Here is a 21763-nt window from a genome sequence, read left to right as displayed (position 1 = left end):
TGATTTCTAGTCGTGTCCTCTTTTGGAAGGCCAAACAAAGTAGTTTCGCTTTCACAACGAAAAAGCGTCACACACTCACCTTAAGTGAGCGGAGGCCGGAGGCCTAGAGTGAGCCGCGGCCTAGAGTATGCAGAGGCCGGCTTGAGTGAGCAGAGGTGGGCGGCCTTGAGAACGGCCGGCGGATTCGACGAAGGAGCGTCTGGAGGGCTTGCGGCAACCACCAAACGCGCCTTTACGACAGGGCGGCCCAGATAGTGACATAGGTATGTGGGGGCGTGTTAGAACGAGCTGTTTTAGCTAGGTGTGGCTGACTCTTAACTTTTATAAAGAATATCTCTTTGGATTTGAGACTTTAGTCTTTGCAACTTTACAGATCTTCTTTATGCACCAAGAGCTTGTAACACTCCAAAGAGAAAGGAAAAATGTAAATCGCATCATATGACCCCTTTAAGTGAATGATTCAATAACTCCCCCATAAAAAGCTAATTGTTTAGTTCCCGAATGTTTTAAAGGGGTCATATGATGCTTTTTTAAAGAGCTCACACAGCGTCTCCCTGACATGCTGCTTCAACACTAACTGCAGTTACTGAAACCACACCTTCTTTCTTTGCGTGAACATTTGGGCGGCATTATGCTAATATTTCCACATAGTGACGTAGACATGTGGGGGCGTGTTAGAACGAGCCGTTTTAGGAGGGCGTGGCAGAGTCTTAACTTTGATAAAGAAGATCTCTTTGGTTTTGAGACTTTAGTCTTTGCAACTTCAGGGATCTTATCTATGCACAATCAGCTTGTAACACTCCAAAGAGAAAGGAAAACTTGAAATGGCATCATATGACCCCTTTAATGAATCGTTTGAGTAAATAATCAATGACTAACTCATGAAGACAAATTCACTTGTTGCCATCTACTCATTTATCAATGTAACTTGCAGAAATGGTCACTGAAAAATCCCCACTACCAAGACATAAACTGACACAGTCTGTCAGGAGTGTACAAGTGGCCAATGAAATATCTGAAAAACAACTTTGACTGTTTGTAACTGAATATGCAGTATAATATTAATGTGAGTTTTACAGTGTGAAATGAGTTTCATGCTATTATGTAACTACTTTGTGTCTCAGACAATCAGCAAGGTGCAGGATTTCAGTTCCAGCTCGCTGAAGCTGGCTTCAGCTCCCATCTCATGCAGGACGTAAGTAGGATTTTTGGTTTCTGATACCTTTTATTTTAGAAACTAATCTTTGTATCAAACACTATTAAGAATGTGTGAATGTTTGCAAAAACTTTTCCCAAGATGATTAATTGATATACTAATAACATTCATTTGTTTCTGTTTTGTGTGTGTGTGTAGAATTCTGTTCTTTTTGGAGCAGTTGGAGCCTTTGGCTGGAGTGGTGGAGTCATTTTGCAATCTGATAAAACCGTGAAATTCTTGAATGACTCTAACAATGGACCCAAATTTTCCTATTTAGGTGAGTGATGGTTGGAAACCAAAAAAGTAAGTCAAAGAAAATTGATTTTTAAAGGGGTTTTTGAGGAGGTTTCACATTTATTTGGTTGAGAATTTAAACATCTTTAAAGGAAATGTTGTGAAAACCTGGATAAATGAAAGTCATCTCAGGTTCATGTTTGTTGAATCTCCTTCCTGATCACAGGTTACAGTGTCACTTCAGCTAAAGTAAAACCAAGTAAAACACTCTACATCTCTGGTGCACCACGGTATAACTTGACTGGTGGTGTATTTATTTTCAATGGCTCTGAAAAGTATGTGCTCCAGGGAGATCAGGTATTTGTAGTTAATACTATATACATTAACACACTGTTTGCTTTTTGAATGTTTTTTTTAACGTTTAAAAGTCTTTAGGCACTCAATTTTTTTTATTTGCACATCACAAATGTATGACCTGTTTCCACCGAATTGAATAGAGTAATCTTTAAATGGTATGCATTTTATGAATTCATAATAAATGTGAAATAATCAAATTAAATATGTTTAATTTAAACCATTTATTACATTAGAAAGGATTGCGGGTAGGGGGGGGGGGGGGGGGGGGGGGGGGGTTCTTCTGATTGATTTGGAGCTCACAATCAAGCCCCAGTTTATGCATTTGCTAATATGATAATAATTAAGTAATGTATAATTGTCATAGGTTGGATCTTACTTTGGATCAGTTCTTTGTACCTTGGACATTGATAGAAATCAATACACAGATTATCTATTAGTTGGAGCTCCACATTTCCATCAAAATGGGGAAGAAGGCAAAGTGTTAGTGTACAGGTTGAATCAGGTAAGATCATACTCTCCTTTCAGCTCTTGGATTTATGTGGACAATGTTTTAACATGATTTGTGTCTCATGGGGTTATTTTTAAATCATGCCAAAGGAGGACAGGTTTGAGAGTGTGGCCATGGAGCTGCAGGGTGATGCAGGGCAGACCTTTGCGAGGTTTGGCGCAGCCATTGCATCGATAGGAGATATTGATGGGAACAAGTTCACTGATGTAGCAGTGGGCGCTCCGCTGGAAACAGATTCCTCTGGAAGCATTTACATTTACAATGGCTTCATAGATGGACTTCAGTTTTCACAAGTGGGTTTCAGCATATATTATTTTACACCTGGAGCTTTTTAATAAATCTTTGTTAGAATGTTTACATGTTTTGATAGACTAAAGTTTATTTTTATATTATATATATTTATTTATTTATTTGAGAATTGGACATTATCTGAATTATTAGAACAATGTTTCATATTAATTATTTAAATACATTTTCAAATTCAAATTAATTAAATGAAATTTAAAAAATTAAATAATAAAAACAATTCAATCCCAATATAGCAGAAATTCTTTCAAAAATAAGTGCAAAAAAATCAACGCAAAAAAAAGAAGAAAAAATGTATTTCTTTATGACAGTTATGACCGTTTCTTTCATACACACAAAATTAATTTTATTCTAAAAATTAATTTGCTATTTTTTTAATAAGACCTGAAGATTGCTTTAAAGGGGTCATCCAATGCTACATGCACTTTTACAAGTTGTTTGAACTGAAATGTGTGTTGACAATGTGTGTACACAACCACCATAATGATAAAAATCCACCAAGTGTTTTTTTTAAACTACTAAAATCTTTACCCCTTTCTCAAATCGAGCCGATCTCAGATGCCTGTCTGTGTGACGTCACAAAAACAGGCCCCTCCCATGATAGTTTGATTGACAGTTGCATTTCAGCACAGACTGGACTGGTGTCTTACCTTAGACCCGCCCTGAGTGAGCTGTCATCAGTCTCCGCCATTGTTTCACCGCAGATGTAGACAAGAATGACTCCCAAGCGATTGAGGTGTTCTGTTGTTGGATGTAATAATGAACATAGCAGTCGTCATTTACTCCGACATCTGAGCCGCTGAAGACGCAGTGGATTACGTTTGTTTCTGAAGGGAATACGCCCCCGATCTACCTAAATGCGTTTATGTTCACGCAAATCATTTCAAGCTCTTGGTGCATAAAAAAAATCTGTAAAGTTGCAAAGACTAAAGTCTCAAATCCAAAGAGATATTCTTCATAAAAGTTAAGACTTGTCCATGCCCTCCTAAAACGCCTCGTTTAAACACGCCCCCACATATCTACATCACGATGTGGGAAGAGTTGCATAACACCGCCCAAATGTTCACGCAAAGAAAGAAGGTGTAACTTTGATTCTCGCTGTAGTATTGTTGTTGCCGCCGTCGACATGCTGTGTGTTTCGTTGTGAAAGCGAAACTTTGTTTGGCTTTCTAAAAGAGGACGATATCCGCTTCGTCATGCCTGGAGCTGATTCATGCTGGTCGCTGAGGAAATACATCAACTTCGCACTGTGGATCGCCAGATCAGCTTTCACCGTGGACGAAGCGGAGTCCAGCCCGGGGTTGTCACATGTGGATGCTGCGGGCCGCCGCTCACTCAAGCCTGCAGTGTGTGACGCTGTGTGACGCATTTTATGGAGGACTGTTTCCTGAACCTGCAGGGTAGCATACAATGGGTCTGTGCTCAAAGGCTGTTCTATAAAGTGGGGCAGTTCCAACTTTGCAAGGACAGTCTGGCGTTTCTGACTCACAGCCTGTAAGTAAATTTTTTTATATTTAAAGAATTTGCCACTGATGATTCAAACGCGAGTTTTAAGCAGTGTAGAGTAGCGCTTGTTGTTTGTCATTTCTCTGATCACAAATGCAGACATGGTTTTATGTTTATGCCGCGAAATACGCAACGTGTAAAAACACATTATAAGTCATTATAATCAGTAATTATGTCCCCACTGGATGCAACAAATGCCTAGTTTGTAATGGGTTTTATTGGTTTTGTCTTGAAGTGCCGGGAGACAGCGTTTTATGCATGTTTATGACAACTGTCATTAAGTGTGATTCGCTCAGTTATGTCATTTTTAATGCAAATATGATGTTATTTGACCTAACCCTACCCCTACCCTTACCCCTAATCATAGCCCATAACAAAGACATCTCAAACAATGTCATCTTTGCATTAGAAATTACATAACCGAGTGAATGACACTTAATGACAGTTGTCATAAACATGCATAAAAAACCTTCATATTCATGACATGTGTCATGTCATGATTATGAAGGTGTCATGTCAGTCTTATGCACACCCATTCAAGTAAAGTGAAACCGGAAAAACAATAATGTACAGTATGTGGAAAATAATGTTTTTTTTAACCTTAAACCACATAAACACATTGCATTACACCAAATACACAACATAATGTTCTTTTTAGCAACATCATATGACCCCTTTAACATTTCAAGGAAAATGCTACAAAAAGTCTTGCTCTGAAAAGAGCTGTTTTTGACAGGGTAAAACAGGTGTTTTTTACACTACCATTGAGAAATTTTAACCAAAGTATTTTACAGACTTTTCATTAAGACCCTAAAGAATCATAAAAACTTGTGGGAAATGGGCATCGGATGACCCCTTTAAAGTTTGTCTTTCCATCTATGTGTCATTTGAAGCATTTTAATGTAATTTGCTGTTTCCTCCTTAGAAAATTTCACCCTCAGATTTTGGAATGAAACTTGTCCACTTTGGTCAGTCAGTAAGTGGTGCACCTGCTACGGCATCAAATAAGGCCTCCATCGCTGTTGGAAGTCAAGGGGGAGTGCTTGTTTTTGAGTGAGTAAAAAATATTGTTATATTGTTCAAAGTGGCAAACAATTTTTTTACTTTTTGCATATTATATTTCAGTGTACCTTCTGTTTCATTAATGGTTGGGGGAACCTTTTCATTAGATGTTGTTTAATGTTTATACTTTTTTTTTTTTTACAGGACTATCCCTGTTATTGTTATCAAACCAGCTATAACAATTAATCCGAACATCATTCCTCTTGATCAACAGTTGAATGAAATATCCAGCATAAAGTACCACATATGCTTTAATGTGATTAATGAAAATCTTCAAAGTAAGTATTCTCTTTCATTTCGGTGAGTATTTTTGATTCAAAACAATACTCATGATTATTTTAACCACATTCACTTTCTGTCATTTTAAGTTGAACTTCCTATTAAGTACCAAATTGTCTTGGATTCTGATGTAAACAAAAAGCGCCTCACTGTTGATGGCAAAGATCTTTTGGAAAACACTTTCACCTTGACACCAGACGTAGGGTGTACACCTTTTATCAACCTGAAATATTTGGTACGTTGGTTCGGTTTGGTTCTTTTTTTTCCTACCCCACTTGTCAAGTTTTTAAGAAAATAAAACATGTTTCAATTGGAACAGACACTCAGCCTAAACCTAGTACTACTACTACAAATTGTAAGAAAAATTGACAGTATTCATTTAAAAGCGAATGATTTATTATAAAAATCATTTGACAGCTATGACTCTTTCTTTATGATGTTGACTGAGTACAACTGTGTCTTACTTTCAGGGCTGTTTTGACTGTTTTTCACCTATTAAAATCAAGCTGAATTTTTCATTGGATCAAAAAAAAGAAGCCCCTATACGAATTCTTGATGCATTTACTCTAACAGAGGTTGTACATGAGGTAAAATATTTTTAAGCATATTCATAACATAAAGATTTCTCAAGCACTTATAAACATTCAGTCATCTTTCACCATTTGCTCACTACTGTTCAAATATTTGGGGTCGGTAAGATTTTTAAGATGTTTTAAAAGCAGTGTTTTGTGCTAATCAAGGCTGCATTTATTTGATCAAAAATACAGTAAAAACACTAATATTTGTAAATAAAATTTCTTTTTAAAATAACTGTTTTCTCTTTGAATTTATTTTAAAAATATAATTTATTCCTGTGATGTAAAGATGAATTTTCTGCATCATTGCATGATCCGTTAGAAATTATTCTAATCTGCCGATTTGTGGAAACCATGATGCTTGATCAATTTAATGCATCCTTGCTGAATAAAAGTTTATTATTTTTTTATCTTATCCATCATCTAGTCATTATCTATTTTGTGAAATGTTTAATTAAATGACTTTAAATTTCTGTAATACCATTTAAAATGATCATATCATAAAATGATCTTTGTTTTTTTGGGGGTTTTTTGTGTAATTTTTAGATTTCCTTTGAAAAAGAATGCAAGGCTACAGATTGTAAACCAAGTATTACATTATCTGATTCAAAAATTAGGTATGTACTCCATTTCAATTTTAAAAGAAATCTGTTTAAAAGAAATGTCTGTTTTTTTGTAACTAAAAAATTTATATTTCAGTGAAACTTTGATCATAATCGGAGAAACTCAAAGCTTGAATATCAATATCAATCTTACAAACACTGAAGACCCTTCCTATATGACCACCCTGACTTTGACCTTCCCCAGCATACTCAGTCAGAGGGTAAAAAACATGACCGCATCTTCAAAAGCCAATTACATCTGCTGTTGATACATTTAGTTGATACATTTAGATACATGACAACCTGGTTTGGTGTCTCACTTACAGAAAATAGAAGGTGCCACCTGTCCTGTGAAGAATGACAATCAAATACAGTGTAATCTTCAACACCCTATTTTCAAAAGAGATGCACAGGTATGAATCAGTCACACATCTTTGAAACGTTAGAATTCTGATCTCATTTGCACCTGATTTTTTTCAGTAATGAAAAGTAGGAATGTTCCGAGGCAATCTCAAGGATCAAGCATTTTTTTTAACTGATCAGTATCGCCTCTCCTCGGTCCAATCCTCGTGGCCTAATGGTTAGAAAGTTGGACTTATAACCCAAAGGTCACTGGTTCGAGTCTCAGCAGAGATTGGAGGTGGGGAGAGTGAATGTACAGTGTTCTCTTCCACCCTCAGTACCATGACTGAGGAGAGACCCTTGAGCAAGGCACCCCCAACTGCCACAGTAAAAATGGCTGCCCACTGTTCCGGGTGTTTGTGTTCACTACTCACTGCTGTGTGTGCACTTGGATGGGTTAAATGCAGAGCACAAATTCCGACTATGGGACACCATACTTGGCCACACTTCATTTTCACTTATTTATTATTATTATTTTACGTCAGCTGTCATTGGTGTTGTGCAGTAGGAGGCGATTATACGTCTTTAAGTGGGTTTGCCAACTGCCATTAAAAAGAAAAGAAGATGCTCAAAGATGTGTTTGTGACACACAAGCAAGGGGGTTAATTTTCCTCTAACAGTTGGGGGGGGCCAATAAACATAAAATTTCTCAAGAGCAATTTTTGAAGGGGACACAAATAATACAGCTAAATTTGTACTTGTAAGGACAAGTATACACAGCCTTACTTCTATTAGTGCAGCAGGAAGACTGTGTCAAATTAGACCACTTCAAGCTGTTGTGGTCACGCTGCAACAGCGCTCGTGTCCGTTGTACTGTAGACATTACTATCCGTCAAGCAGATAACGTTATTATTATAGTGGGCCCATCGAAAAATACATTGGCATCATCTGTATTAAAGAGAAATTAATCACTTCATCCGATGTTTAAGTGAATAAAATAGCCTTGACAGTCGAGCTCCACAACTACTGACTTTGTTCTCGCTCACCGGACTTGTGTGTGTGTGTGTGGGTGATGCAGGGTTGCCGGGTTTTCGCAACAAAACCCGCCCAATTGCTACTCAAAACTAGCCCAAAACTAGGTCAATGGCGTTTCGAGGGGGGGTTCCCCGGTAAAATTTGCATTCATATCAAGTTATTGGGGTCGCTTCAACCCATGGCTACAGTGTTAAAGTAGCCCAGTTCCGCGGGAAAACCACGGACTCGGCAAATGAGGTGATGTAAAAGAGGAAAGCAGGCATTTGGACCAAAGCACTGTGAGGCAAGGGAGGGGGAGACTCAAAATGTTTCTAAACTTAAAATGCATTTTTTCCCGATTTGGATTGTTTTACTACTTACAAAGTTATTTAAAGTATAAAACATTGTTATTTACAATAATCATATTTTTAAGGGGGGGACGGACAACCCTCAGATGGGGGGTCCTGTTCCCCCTGACCCCCCCTCAGGATTTCCGCCTATGCATGAGAAAGCATTAAAAAAAAAACACGGGGCAACTTTTTTTTGAGCAATGTTGCTTGGGCACTTTCCCATTGAGAATGGGCAATACATTTCTATCTGGATACTTTAGACCGTGTCTCACCTGGTTGCTCATTGATGGCAACATTGCTCCGTTGCCTCGTGTATCATCACCTTAAGGTCTGTTCTATTGCTTCAAATACACTTTTAGCTTCCATGTTTAATCTATTTGATGCATCCTTTTGTAACGATCACTCATTGGTTTTCGCAACAAAACCCGCCCAATTGCTACTCAAAACTAGCCCAAAACTAGGTCAATGGCGTTTCGAGGGGGGGTTCCCCGGTAAAATTTGCATTCATATCAAGTTATTGGGGTCGCTTCAACCCATGGCTACAGTGTTAAAGTAGCCCAGTTCCGCGGGAAAACCACGGACTCGGCAAATGAGGTGATGTAAAAGAGGAAAGCAGGCATTTGGACCAAAGCACTGTGAGGCAAGGGAGGGGGAGACTCAAAATGTTTCTAAACTTAAAATGCATTTTTTCCCGATTTGGATTGTTTTACTACTTACAAAGTTATTTAAAGTATAAAACATTGTTATTTACAATAATCATATTTTTAAGGGGGGACGGACAACCCTCAGATGGGGGGTCCTGTTCCCCCTGACCCCCCCTCAGGATTTCCGCCTATGCATGAGAAAGCATTAAAAAAAAAACACGGGGCAACTTTTTTTTGAGCAATGTTGCTTGGGCACTTTCCCATTGAGAATGGACAATACATTTCTATCTGGATACTTTAGACCGTGTCTCACCTGGTTGCTCATTGATGGCAACATTGCTCCATTGCCTCGTGTATCATCACCTTAAGGTCTGTTCTATTGCTTCAAATACAATTTTAGCTTCCATGTTTAATCTATTTGATGCATACTTTTGTAACGATCACTCATTTATTTATCGTTTACTTTTATCTGCCGTCAGACTATCTGAGACGTTGTTGTTATAATGCGCTGCTGTGGGTTGTGTCTTGATTCGGACTTAACTGACATTGTGGCTCCGCCAGCTTCATGCTTTCTAACCTTACCTCCACTTTATGTTGCAATTATTCTGCTTATTGTACATATAAAATACAATAACTTTATATCAGTAGTCTCATATTCATAATTGTGATTAAATCTATATATAATTGTTTACATCTGCCAATCTCTACAGTGTGGGAATATATTCACACATATAGAGAGAGTGTATGTAATATATATACATCATACATGTATTATTTTTACTCTCTGCACAACTCTGATTTTAAGAACTATAATGTACTTGAAGTGTGCACCAAACACACGTTCCTATAGGAATATACAAGTATCGGATCGGGACTCATCATTAATCAATCGGCAGATACTCATCATTATTCAATGACTTGGATCTGATCAGGGGCACAAAAAAACCTAATGAAAAGTATTTTTTATCTTCCAGACCAACCTTTTCATCTCATGGCAGCTCAGTGACACCAAATCTGAGTTGAAGAATTCTGAGATTATTGCTAATCTAACCAGGTGTGAGAGCTACTTTTCCAAACTTTTTATATAATGAAAAGAATTTGGTGTAGAAACTATTTTTACTCAGAAATTGCTAGTAAAGTTCACAATTAATTACAGAGAAACTTCATACACATTTAATTAAACGTGAAATTTTGAAGTAAAATATACTTTCTCGTAAAATGTGCTCCAATAATCTTTTTATTAATACATTTTATTTACAAATCATTTTTTACAGTGTATAAAAATCTTATTTTTAAAATTTTTTCTCTGGTTTTAGTCAGAATTTTGGCTCTGAATTTCTGGACTCTAAAATATATGCATTTGATGTGATGTATTCCCTACCAATCCAGCTAACTGGGTAAGTGAACAAACAACTTAAGTATTTCACATGAAACCTCTTGATTTTGTAATATTTAAGGATATTTATGATTATTATTATCATTATCTTAACAACAGCACAGCCAGCCCAAACAGACTCCGTATTGAAGAGGGTGAAAAAGTAGAGAATCGAAAGATGCAGTTTTTATTTCAGGTACAGTATTTAAAAATCTAATCTCACAAAATAATCAGCTAAATATGATTTTTTTAATGATATTTATGTCATACATTAAATATATTCTCCTGTATTCTGATTTAGTTTGCAGGTGAAAATAAGTATGGCGCTACAATCAATGTAGTTGTAAACATAACAAAGGACACTTTCCAAACTGATTTGGACATCATTAATGTCAAACCACACGAGGTATCACACAAAATGAAATATTTATGAAATATTTAGTTCATAGAGCGACAATAAACAGCATGAAAGCTTTCAAACGAACATTTCTTGCTCCTTTTGTATTAGGAGTGTGTTTTTCCAAAAAATACCAAAGTGGAGGTAAGATATTACCTTAAAAATGACCATGCTTTAAAAAAAACGTTAAATAAAAGTAGTTATATATTATATATTTTTTTGCATGTAGGGATTCTATATCATCACATGTACCATGACAAAGCTGCAGAAAATCATCATTGATGCCAATGTTTTGATACATGATGTTCAGGTATAGTTCTATAATTAAGGTTTACTGATAATCATATGCATCAATGAACTGTTTATCCAATAATTATTTTCAAACTGATAGGAAAAATCAGACAAGATCACTGCCGTAGGAACATACAGCTTTGATGAGAATATCTATGCTGCGAAGTATACTTCGAGAACCATTCCGGTGAGCGACAGTCCTTTCAGGCATGCAAACATGTCATCACGTATTTACTGTAGTTACTGATAGATTTAATTATGCCATGCAGGTGGAGGTGATAATTACAAAGCTGCGTGTGATGACATCTAAAGGTCCCATCATTGGAGGATCCATAGGAGGATTTCTGCTCCTTTTCATAATCATCATCATTCTCATTAAGGTAAAACAAACACTTCCTCTCTGTCTCCACACTTGATGTTACAAGGACGATCAAGTCAAGCACATTGCATTGTGGGATGTTTAATTCCTTGCAGGAACATGTAATTGTGTACTGCAAATTTTGGTAAATATAGTTGGTCGTTTGAGTATTGTATGCTTAAAATTTGCATTCTGTGCATACTATATACTGCAGAAATAGTGAAAGTTGTAAGGTTGTATGGTTCTATGCTATTTCAAAAATATCTCTGCATGCACTGACTCTATGTGATCTCATTTTCAGTGTGGCTTTTTCCGTCGCCGCCATAAAGTGGACCAAGCACAGAGTCCAAACTGAAGACCGGCAAAGCCCAGGAGGGACCATATATTACCATATTCCTTGAAACAGCTATTTCCTTGCATGGAAGTCATTTGCTCCAGATTTGAATAGACACCAAACTCCACAACCAAAAGTCAAATATCAATTTAAGACGAATTTTAAGACTTTTGATATTATGATCCATGATTTACAGTGAAGCTGAATTTAAAATGATTAGCTTATGCAAAATGTTTAAATGATTTTTATTGTTAAAACGGTATAAACTTTAAAATAATGTTAAATGCACTTGTTTACCAGAACTATCAGAACATAACTAGAAACGATGCTTGGACAGGATCAAAACAAGTGTTAGCAAGGCAGTGATAGAAGTCTAACTTGTCTGTATAGTAATGCAGGGACAGTTCATAAAGATCTTTCATGACACTGACAGTCACACTGACTAGAAAAAGTCTAAATTAAAAGGTAAAAGTCAGTGTTCCGTTTTTAAAGGGGTCACAATTGACACAGTCCTCTCAAAGGAAACTCTGTGGTTGACTGGTTCTCATGGTGTGGTTCTCATACAGATCTGAAAATAAATTAGTTGACGAAGGCTATTGGCTAAATATATTCCGACTGGTCTGAGGCAATCTTACGCTGACTTTGTCACAGGATGTGGTGAACACGGAAATCTGCATCTCTTAACTGAAAAGTAACCAATCTACCCTCATTTTTCAAATAGACCTCAAATAATTTTTTTATCACCTTTCTCTCTTGAATACTTGATTCTGGTAAAGAGAGCATATATAACAATCTGACAGCACTGCCCTTGACTTTTCACTATTTATGTCACTCTGCTTGTCTGTGTTTGCATGTTCACGACTGTCAGAGGCCGTTTCTGAAGGCCTTCACAGGGCTTTTCATACTGTGCTTAAAGGGATAGTTCACCCGAAAATGTAAATTACCCCATGATTTACTCACCCTCAAGCCATCCTAGGTGTATATGACTTTCTTCTTTCAGACAAATCCAATCGGAGTAATGTAAAAAAAATGTCCTGGCTCTTCCAAGCTTTATAATGGCAGTGAATAGGGATCGAGATTTTGAAGCCCAAAAAAGTGCATCTGTCCATCATAAAAAGTACTCCACATGGCTCCGAAGGGTTAATAAAGGCCTCCTGAAGCGAAGAAATATCCATATTTGCAACTTTATAAACGGTAACTGAATGCCACTCCCTTGTGAACGCGAGTATGACAGTTAGCAGAAGCTAGAGATTATGGTTTATAAAATTGTAAATATCGATATTTTTCTTATACAAATGCATTGCTTTGTGCAATGTTAGGATAAAGTACAGCAAACTTCAGCTAGTTGTATACATTGAGTTCAGTTCTTTGTGTTGTATGGACAAACGTGTATTACATTTGGTACACTGTAAATGAGAAAAGAAATACTTCATGGCATTTTGTGGAATAGAATAAGCAACTAATTTGATGTTAACAAAATAGATTTATTAACAAATGCTTGTTTTGATATTATGATACATTACTGTTCTAAGGTTTTGTATTAGTAAGGTTCTTTGTTCATGTTCACCTACTGCATTTATATGATTAAAAATAGTCAAGAACATTAATATTGTGAAATAATTTTACAGTTTAAAATAACTGTTGGCAATGGAAAAGGCAATGGAAAACAATTCAAGCTCTATTCTAATCACCATTGACACTCATTATATATGAACAAAAACTTTCTTCACAACTTCTTTTGTAACATGGAAAAAAGAAAGTCACACAGGTTTGGAACAACATATGTGTCATGGATTCACCAGGCTCTCCCGTCATATAAACACACACACACACACACACACACACACACACACAGACAGACAGACAGTGCGCTCTCTGTCACCAGCCTTCTGATGACCAATAATCTTTTTATTAAATAAGTTTACATTTTTACAGTGTATAAAAATCTGCTTTTAAACATTTATTTTTAAAACATTTTCTCTGGTTTTAGTCAGAATCATGGCTCTAAAATTCTGGACTCTAAAATATATGCATTTGCTGTGAAGTATTCCCTACCAATCCAGCTAACTGGGTAAGTGAACAAACAACTTAAGTATTTCACATGAAACCTCTTGATTTTGTAATATTTAAGGATATTTATGATTATTATTATCATTATCTTAACAACAGCACAGCCAGCCCAAACAGACTCCGTATTGAAGAGGGTGAAAAAGTAGAGAATCGAAAGATGCAGTTTTTATTTCAGGTACAGTATTTAAAAATCTAATCTCACAAAATAATCAGCTAAATATGATTTTTTTAATGATATTTATGTCATACATTAAATATATTCTCCTGTATTCTGATTTAGTTTGCAGGTGAAAATAAGTATGGCGCTACAATCAATGTAGTTGTAAACATAACAAAGGACACTTTCCAAACTGATTTGGACATCATTAATGTCAAACCACACGAGGTATCACACAAAATGAAATATTTATGAAATATTTAGTTCATAGAGCGACAATAAACAGCATGAAAGCTTTCAAACGAACATTTCTTGCTCCTTTTGTATTAGGAGTGTGTTTTTCCAAAAAATACCAAAGTGGAGGTAAGATATTACCTTAAAAATGACCATGCTTTAAAAAAAACGTTAAATAAAAGTAGTTATATATTATATATTTTTTTGCATGTAGGGATTCTATATCATCACATGTACCATGACAAAGCTGCAGAAAATCATCATTGATGCCAATGTTTTGATACATGATGTTCAGGTATAGTTCTATAATTAAGGTTTACTGATAATCATATGCATCAATGAACTGTTTATCCAATAATTATTTTCAAACTGATAGGAAAAATCAGACAAGATCACTGCCGTAGGAACATACAGCTTTGATGAGAATATCTATGCTGCGAAGTATACTTCGAGAACCATTCCGGTGAGCGACAGTCCTTTCAGGCATGCAAACATGTCATCACGTATTTACTGTAGTTACTGATAGATTTAATTATGCCATGCAGGTGGAGGTGATAATTACAAAGCTGCGTGTGATGACATCTAAAGGTCCCATCATTGGAGGATCCATAGGAGGATTTCTGCTCCTTTTCATAATCATCATCATTCTCATTAAGGTAAAACAAACACTTCCTCTCTGTCTCACACTTGATGTTACAAGGACGATCAAGTCAAGCACATTGCATTGTGGGATGTTTAATTCCTTGCAGGAACATGTAATTGTGTACTGCAAATTTTGGTAAATATAGTTGGTCGTTTGAGTATTGTATGCTTAAAATTTGCATTCTGTGCATACTATATACTGCAGAAATAGTGAAAGTTGTAAGGTTGTATGGTTCTATGCTATTTCAAAAATATCTCTGCATGCACTGACTCTATGTGATCTCATTTTCAGTGTGGCTTTTTCCGTCGCCGCCATAAAGTGGACCAAGCACAGAGTCCAAACTGAAGACCGGCAAAGCCCAGGAGGGACCATATATTACCATATTCCTTGAAACAGCTATTTCCTTGCATGGAAGTCATTTGCTCCAGATTTGAATAGACACCAAACTCCACAACCAAAAGTCAAATATCAATTTAAGACGAATTTTAAGACTTTTGATATTATGATCCATGATTTACAGTGAAGCTGAATTTAAAATGATTAGCTTATGCAAAATGTTTAAATGATTTTTATTGTTAAAACGGTATAAACTTTAAAATAATGTTAAATGCACTTGTTTACCAGAACTATCAGAACATAACTAGAAACGATGCTTGGACAGGATCAAAACAAGTGTTAGCAAGGCAGTGATAGAAGTCTAACTTGTCTGTATAGTAATGCAGGGACAGTTCATAAAGATCTTTCATGACACTGACAGTCACACTGACTAGAAAAAGTCTAAATTAAAAGGTAAAAGTCAGTGTTCCGTTTTTAAAGGGGTCACAATTGACACAGTCCTCTCAAAGGAAACTCTGTGGTTGACTGGTTCTCATGGTGTGGTTCTCATACAGATCTGAAAATAAATTAGTTGACGAAGGCTATTGGCTAAATATATTCCGACTGGTCTGAGGCAATCTTACGCTGACTTTGTCACAGGATGTGGTGAACACGGAAATCTGCATCTCTTAACTGAAAAGTAACCAATCTACCCTCATTTTTCAAATAGACCTCAAATAATTTTTTTATCACCTTTCTCTCTTGAATACTTGATTCTGGTAAAGAGAGCATATATAACAATCTGACAGCACTGCCCTTGACTTTTCACTATTTATGTCACTCTGCTTGTCTGTGTTTGCATGTTCACGACTGTCAGAGGCCGTTTCTGAAGGCCTTCACAGGGCTTTTCATACTGTGCTTAAAGGGATAGTTCACCCGAAAATGTAAATTACCCCATGATTTACTCACCCTCAAGCCATCCTAGGTGTATATGACTTTCTTCTTTCAGACAAATCCAATCGGAGTAATGTAAAAAAAATGTCCTGGCTCTTCCAAGCTTTATAATGGCAGTGAATAGGGATCGAGATTTTGAAGCCCAAAAAAGTGCATCTGTCCATCATAAAAAGTACTCCACATGGCTCCGAAGGGTTAATAAAGGCCTCCTGAAGCGAAGAAATATCCATATTTGCAACTTTATAAACGGTAACTGAATGCCACTCCCTTGTGAACGCGAGTATGACAGTTAGCAGAAGCTAGAGATTATGGTTTATAAAATTGTAAATATCGATATTTTTCTTATACAAATGCATTGCTTTGTGCAATGTTAGGATAAAGTACAGCAAACTTCAGCTAGTTGTATACATTGAGTTCAGTTCTTTGTGTTGTATGGACAAACGTGTATTACATTTGGTACACTGTAAATGAGAAAAGAAATACTTCATGGCATTTTGTGGAATAGAATAAGCAACTAATTTGATGTTAACAAAATAGATTTATTAACAAATGCTTGTTTTGATATTATGATACATTACTGTTCTAAGGTTTTGTATTAGTAAGGTTCTTTGTTCATGTTCACCTACTGCATTTATATGATTAAAAATAGTCAAGAACATTAATATTGTGAAATAATTTTACAGTTTAAAATAACTGTTGGCAATGGAAAAGGCAATGGAAAACAATTCAAGCTCTATTCTAATCACCATTGACACTCATTATATATGAACAAAAACTTTCTTCACAACTTCTTTTGTAACATGGAAAAAAGAAAGTCACACAGGTTTGGAACAACATATGTGTCATGGATTCACCAGGCTCTCCCGTCATATAAACACACACACACACACACACACACACACACACACAGACAGACAGACAGTGCGCTCTCTGTCACCAGCCTTCTGATGACCATCAACTGCAATTCATCAGCTCATCAATCGGCCCTGAATTAATGTTGAATTTTATTATTTTTGTGAATTGCACTCTGTTCACAGATTGGATTATTTTATTTATTACAGTTTTTCACTTCTGAAAAGTGAAAAGTTAATACAAATTGTATTTGACTGTTCTGATTTACAGCAGTGAATAAATGCCATTAAAAGATAATAAGGTATCACTGTTTATGTTACGTACTTCACCCAATCCCCAATCCAGCACGATTACAGTCCCCTGAATACCAATCCTCTGCACCTGCCACCGCCCAATCAAGACCAGTACATATTCACCTTCACCTCCCACACTCATTATCTGGTCTTGAAGTCAACACATTACTCTTTATGGACTCAGTCCTCAGTCCTCCTCCTCCTCATCATCATCATTCTGTGCTCACCAGTGGAAAGAGATCTTATGAACTGTTTATTCAAGCCAAGTTACTGCTTACTTGCTTTCAACATGACTGCTTACCCGTTGCCTGTCATTTTTGATTCTCTGCTGACTCCTGTTAATATACATTCTCGTAATCAACCTGCTCTTCTCTGCTGATTTGAATATCTACAGTTATACATATACACAACATAAGATTGGCCCCTCTGTATTAATTGTGGCCCCTCCTGTGCTCACCAGTTGAGAACATCCTAGAATTGCCCCCGGATGTCAAGCATAACACATGAAATAAACTGTGCACATGTATCTGTGGCCTAATACAATTTTTGATTCAACTTGAATCAAACTTTCTTACCACTTAGGTCCATTAAGAAAATAATTTCTTCTAATGCAGCGTAATTGGAAACATTAAAAAACCTATCAGGATCTGCTATTTCCCTCATCTCTTGTATTGCTTCAGGGTTAGACAGAATGCCTTCACCAACCTAAAGATAACATGATGTTAGTGCAATTGTCTGGGTTCTGATTTATTTTGATAAACCATAATAAATGTATTAACTATACAGTAACAAACTGTAAGTAATATATTTGATATGAGTGTTTTACTAGGACTGGTGAACCTAGTAGTATCTTTAAGGACAAGATTAAATAAATTACAGTAATCTATAGTTGTAGCTCCACAATATGATATACCTTTAAAAATATCTTTAAACCTTTAAAATGTGATTATCTTAAATGCTACTGCAGTAAACAGGACACTTACTCCTATGGAATGGCGAGTGGCACCTTTCATTTGTGGCATGTTTAAAACATCAGAAAGACTCATTGGGTCTCTGAACATTTGTCCATCAGACAATACAATTATTATTTTTTTGGAGTTATTTTTTGATCCATTCTCAGGGATGAAAATATCTGTGCTGTAAACAACAAATGAAACCAGTATTAAACATATTAACATATCACCAAGAAAAGTGCTGCATGTCAGTTAAGGTGTAAAATCTCTAACATTTTTACATCATAATCCGTGAATTTACAGGACATGATGGATGGCTGAGGCGGTCTTTCTGATATTGAAAATTTGCTGTATTTCTTTGATCTTTTGAAAGGCTCTGGCATGATTCTTACTGTCTAGCAGTGAGAGCTCGGCCCTGATCTCCGCACCATATTGCACTATCGCAAAGTCACACTGAAGAGAGAGTTCGTTTTTTGTACTTAGAAACAAAATGGCTATAAATGTGTGTCAAAAAATGCTTTAGTTTATACTTGCATTGAAACATGTTTTCCAAACACTGAACATGGCTTTGTAGATGAAGTCTTTGGCTCTCTGAAAGTCGTCATGTTCAATGCTACCAGAGCCGTCCAGCACAAAAGCAATCTGTCCCAGCATCTACAAAAGACACAACACTTGATTCTGTGGTGGCTTTGTTTGGAACAATTTTTTGTGACGGAGCAAAAATGCACAGTAACTGGCAATATTGTGTTTAAAATAGGGATGTCACGATCAGGTATTTTGTGCCCCCGATCCAAACTGAATCATTTAATTTTGAGTATTTGTCGATAACGAGTCCCGACCCAATAATTACATTTACTTAGTGCACACTTCGAGTACGTTAAAGATATAAAGTTATTAAAAACAAGTTTATACAGGGATGTGTGTGTATGTGTATATATATACTGCCGTTCAAAAGTTTGGGATCAGTAAGACTTGTAATGTTTTTTTAAAGAAGTCTCTTATGCTCATCAAGGCTGCATTTATTTGATAAAAAATACAGAAAAAAACAGTAATCTTACAAAATGTTATTACAATATAAAATAATGGTTTCTATTTTAATACCCTTTAAAATATAATTTATTTCTGTGATGCAAAGCTGAATTTCCATCAGCCATTACTCCAGTATAAAGTGTCACATGATCCTTAAGAAATCATTCTAATATGCTGATTTATTATTAGAATTATCAATGTTGGCAACAGTTGTGCTGCCAAATATTTTTTTGGATTCTTTGAATTCTTTTTCAGGATTCTTTGATGAATAAAAAGTTTAAAAGAACAGCATTTATTCAAAATATAAATATTTTCTAACAATATAAATCTTTGCTATCACTTCTTAACAATTTAGCACATCCTTGCTGAATAAAAGTTTTAATTTCTTTCAAAAAAAGAAAGAATAAAAATTTACTGACCCCAAAATGTTGAATTGTAGTGTATATTGTTAGAAAACATTTCTATTTTAAATAAATGCTCTTCTTTTTAACTTTTTATTCATCAAAGAATCCTGAAAAAAAGTATCACAGGTTCCAAAAAAATATGAAGCAGCACAACAGTTTCCAGCACTGATAATAAATCAGCATATTAGAATGATATCTGAAGGATCATGTTGATGCTGAAAATTCAGCTTTGCATCACAGGAATAAATTAGATTTTAATGTATATTAAAATAGAAAAACGTTATTTAACTTTATAATATTATTTCACAATATTAAATTTTTTCCTGTATTTTTGCCTTGATAAGCATAAGAAACACCTGTAAAAAAAAAAAAACATAAAAAAATGTTCTGATCCCAAACTTTTGACCGGTAGTGTGTGTGTATATATATATATATGTTTCTGTCAGGACCACTATCTTCAAAGATGATTGACAGTTAGCATACAGTTTGGATTGGCAGTACAGCTATGCTCTGGGCAATGACTTCCTGCGCATTCATGCAGCCTAGCATGGATAAGAGCAGGGAGAGCAGCGATAACCCCCAAAACACAACTGATCCCCAACACAAACTGACAGCGAAAATCTCAATGCCTTTAGCAACAAGCATGTTGCCCTTACCCACTGACCCAACGAGTATGTTGCCAAAACCCGCATAAGCCATATCAACAAGCATGTTGCCCTTAACCAGATGACCTAATGAGTATGTTGCCAATGCCTGAAAAGCTTAAGCAACAACATGTTCTTAATAACAACCAGATAGCCTTTAGACAAGCACGTTTCCAACACAACTAGATAGCCTTAAAAACAAGCATGTTCCCAATATAACCATAGCTTTAAGAACAAGCATGTTCCCACTAATAATCAGATAGCTTTGGAACAAGCACGCTCCCAATACAATATAGCCTTAAGAACAAGCATGCTCCCAATACAATATAGCCTTAAGAACAAGCATGTTCCCAATATAACCATAGCTTTAAGAACAAGCATGTTCCCACTAATAACCAGACAGCTCTGGAACAAGCATGTTTCCAATACAACTGATAGAACAATTGTGTCCGATATTCGAACAGAGTCAACGCTGAACCAACCTCACCGAACAGTGCCCGCTTACCATTTTCTCCCCCGAGGTGCATGCGCCACAGCTGATTCTGATTCTGCCCACATCATTATCGTAATTTCAGGTCTATAATCGCAAAGCTGCCCAAATCTGCCCGAAGCAAGTTGCCAATAACCTGAAAGCATTAAAAGGAACTTAGCTTTGTGAAGACATTCAGAGATGAATGGAGAGTGAAACATAGCCAGCTGTGACATGGATGCTTGATCTCTTGATATCCTCCTTCATGTGGGGAGTGCGGATCCCATCTTAACTTGTTCTTGAGTCAGTCACATAGTATAACTTATGAAGTCCATGTCAATAATGCAGCGATGCGAGGAGCAATGCTAACTCAGTCACTTACAAATCAGGCAGCTTATGATCGGAGCTTGATACTAACGCTACGCTTGATATATATGTGTATATATATATATATATATATATATATATATATATATATATGCACACACACATACATATATTGTAACGTCGTGACAATGGAGTAGAGGATCCACATGCAAGACTTTATTCAAAACGTAGTCAGACAGGCAGGGTCAAACAATGGCAAAACAGTAAAATCCAATACACAGGCAATGGTCAGGGCAGGCAGCAAACAATCAAAAACAAGGAAACAGTCCAAGATCAAAACACGAAGCAAGGCAACAAGGGACAAGGGTAACACAGGAGAACACGGGAACGTTACAGGCTAACAACCATCAGCGAAGTGTCTGAGTGGATCTTTTATAGTCCTTTTAATGTGAGGCAGCTGTGATCTGGTAACGACTGCTGATAAGTCAGCAGACAAAGAATTGTGGGAAATTAAGTCCTGAGTGAATGGCAAAAGTCAAGGATGGAGTGCCCTCTGGTGGAGATCATGGGCACTGATACACTCTCTCTCTCTCTGTGTGTATATATACTGTATATATAAATATATATATATATATATATATATATATATATATATGCACACACTCTATATAAACACGTGTTGTGGTG

At 36.2% G+C, this 21763-nt stretch overlaps 2 protein-coding genes across 2 annotated transcripts in view; one reads left to right on the top strand and one right to left on the bottom strand.

Annotated features, from left to right (window-relative positions):
• LOC107554265 (integrin alpha-E-like) overlaps positions 1 to 12694 on the top strand; it is an 18439-nt gene extending 5745 nt beyond the window's left edge. The window contains exons 14-34 of the mRNA XM_016236726.1: positions 1125 to 1195; positions 1355 to 1475; positions 1659 to 1789; positions 2154 to 2291; positions 2387 to 2590; positions 5035 to 5162; positions 5316 to 5449; positions 5540 to 5685; positions 5921 to 6037; positions 6572 to 6642; positions 6725 to 6848; positions 6954 to 7040; positions 9952 to 10031; positions 10294 to 10374; positions 10473 to 10548; positions 10654 to 10758; positions 10861 to 10893; positions 10979 to 11059; positions 11141 to 11227; positions 11310 to 11420; positions 11700 to 12694. Coding sequence (XP_016092212.1) covers positions 1125 to 1195; positions 1355 to 1475; positions 1659 to 1789; positions 2154 to 2291; positions 2387 to 2590; positions 5035 to 5162; positions 5316 to 5449; positions 5540 to 5685; positions 5921 to 6037; positions 6572 to 6642; positions 6725 to 6848; positions 6954 to 7040; positions 9952 to 10031; positions 10294 to 10374; positions 10473 to 10548; positions 10654 to 10758; positions 10861 to 10893; positions 10979 to 11059; positions 11141 to 11227; positions 11310 to 11420; positions 11700 to 11753 — 2180 coding nt within the window. The 3' untranslated portion in view covers positions 11754 to 12694. The remainder of the gene's footprint in view (positions 1 to 1124; positions 1196 to 1354; positions 1476 to 1658; positions 1790 to 2153; positions 2292 to 2386; positions 2591 to 5034; positions 5163 to 5315; positions 5450 to 5539; positions 5686 to 5920; positions 6038 to 6571; positions 6643 to 6724; positions 6849 to 6953; positions 7041 to 9951; positions 10032 to 10293; positions 10375 to 10472; positions 10549 to 10653; positions 10759 to 10860; positions 10894 to 10978; positions 11060 to 11140; positions 11228 to 11309; positions 11421 to 11699) is intronic.
• Positions 12695 to 17437: 4743 nt separating this feature from the next.
• Positions 17438 to 21763, bottom strand: part of itgae.1 (integrin, alpha E, tandem duplicate 1) — a gene marked incomplete at its 5' end in the record, with an annotated part of 14412 nt that continues 10086 nt past the window's right edge. The window contains 6 exons of the mRNA XM_016236705.1: positions 17438 to 17472; positions 17826 to 17955; positions 18234 to 18387; positions 18505 to 18656; positions 18738 to 18857; positions 20249 to 20367. Of these exons, the coding sequence (XP_016092191.1) occupies positions 17438 to 17472; positions 17826 to 17955; positions 18234 to 18387; positions 18505 to 18656; positions 18738 to 18857; positions 20249 to 20367 (710 nt within the window). The remainder of the gene's footprint in view (positions 17473 to 17825; positions 17956 to 18233; positions 18388 to 18504; positions 18657 to 18737; positions 18858 to 20248; positions 20368 to 21763) is intronic.

The sequence above is a fragment of the Sinocyclocheilus grahami genome, unplaced genomic scaffold (assembly GCF_001515645.1).
Source record: "Sinocyclocheilus grahami isolate Dianchi unplaced genomic scaffold, SAMN03320097.WGS_v1.1 scaffold496.1, whole genome shotgun sequence".
Lineage (NCBI taxonomy): Eukaryota > Metazoa > Chordata > Actinopteri > Cypriniformes > Cyprinidae > Sinocyclocheilus > Sinocyclocheilus grahami.
This window is presented reverse-complemented; position numbering and strand designations above follow the sequence as displayed.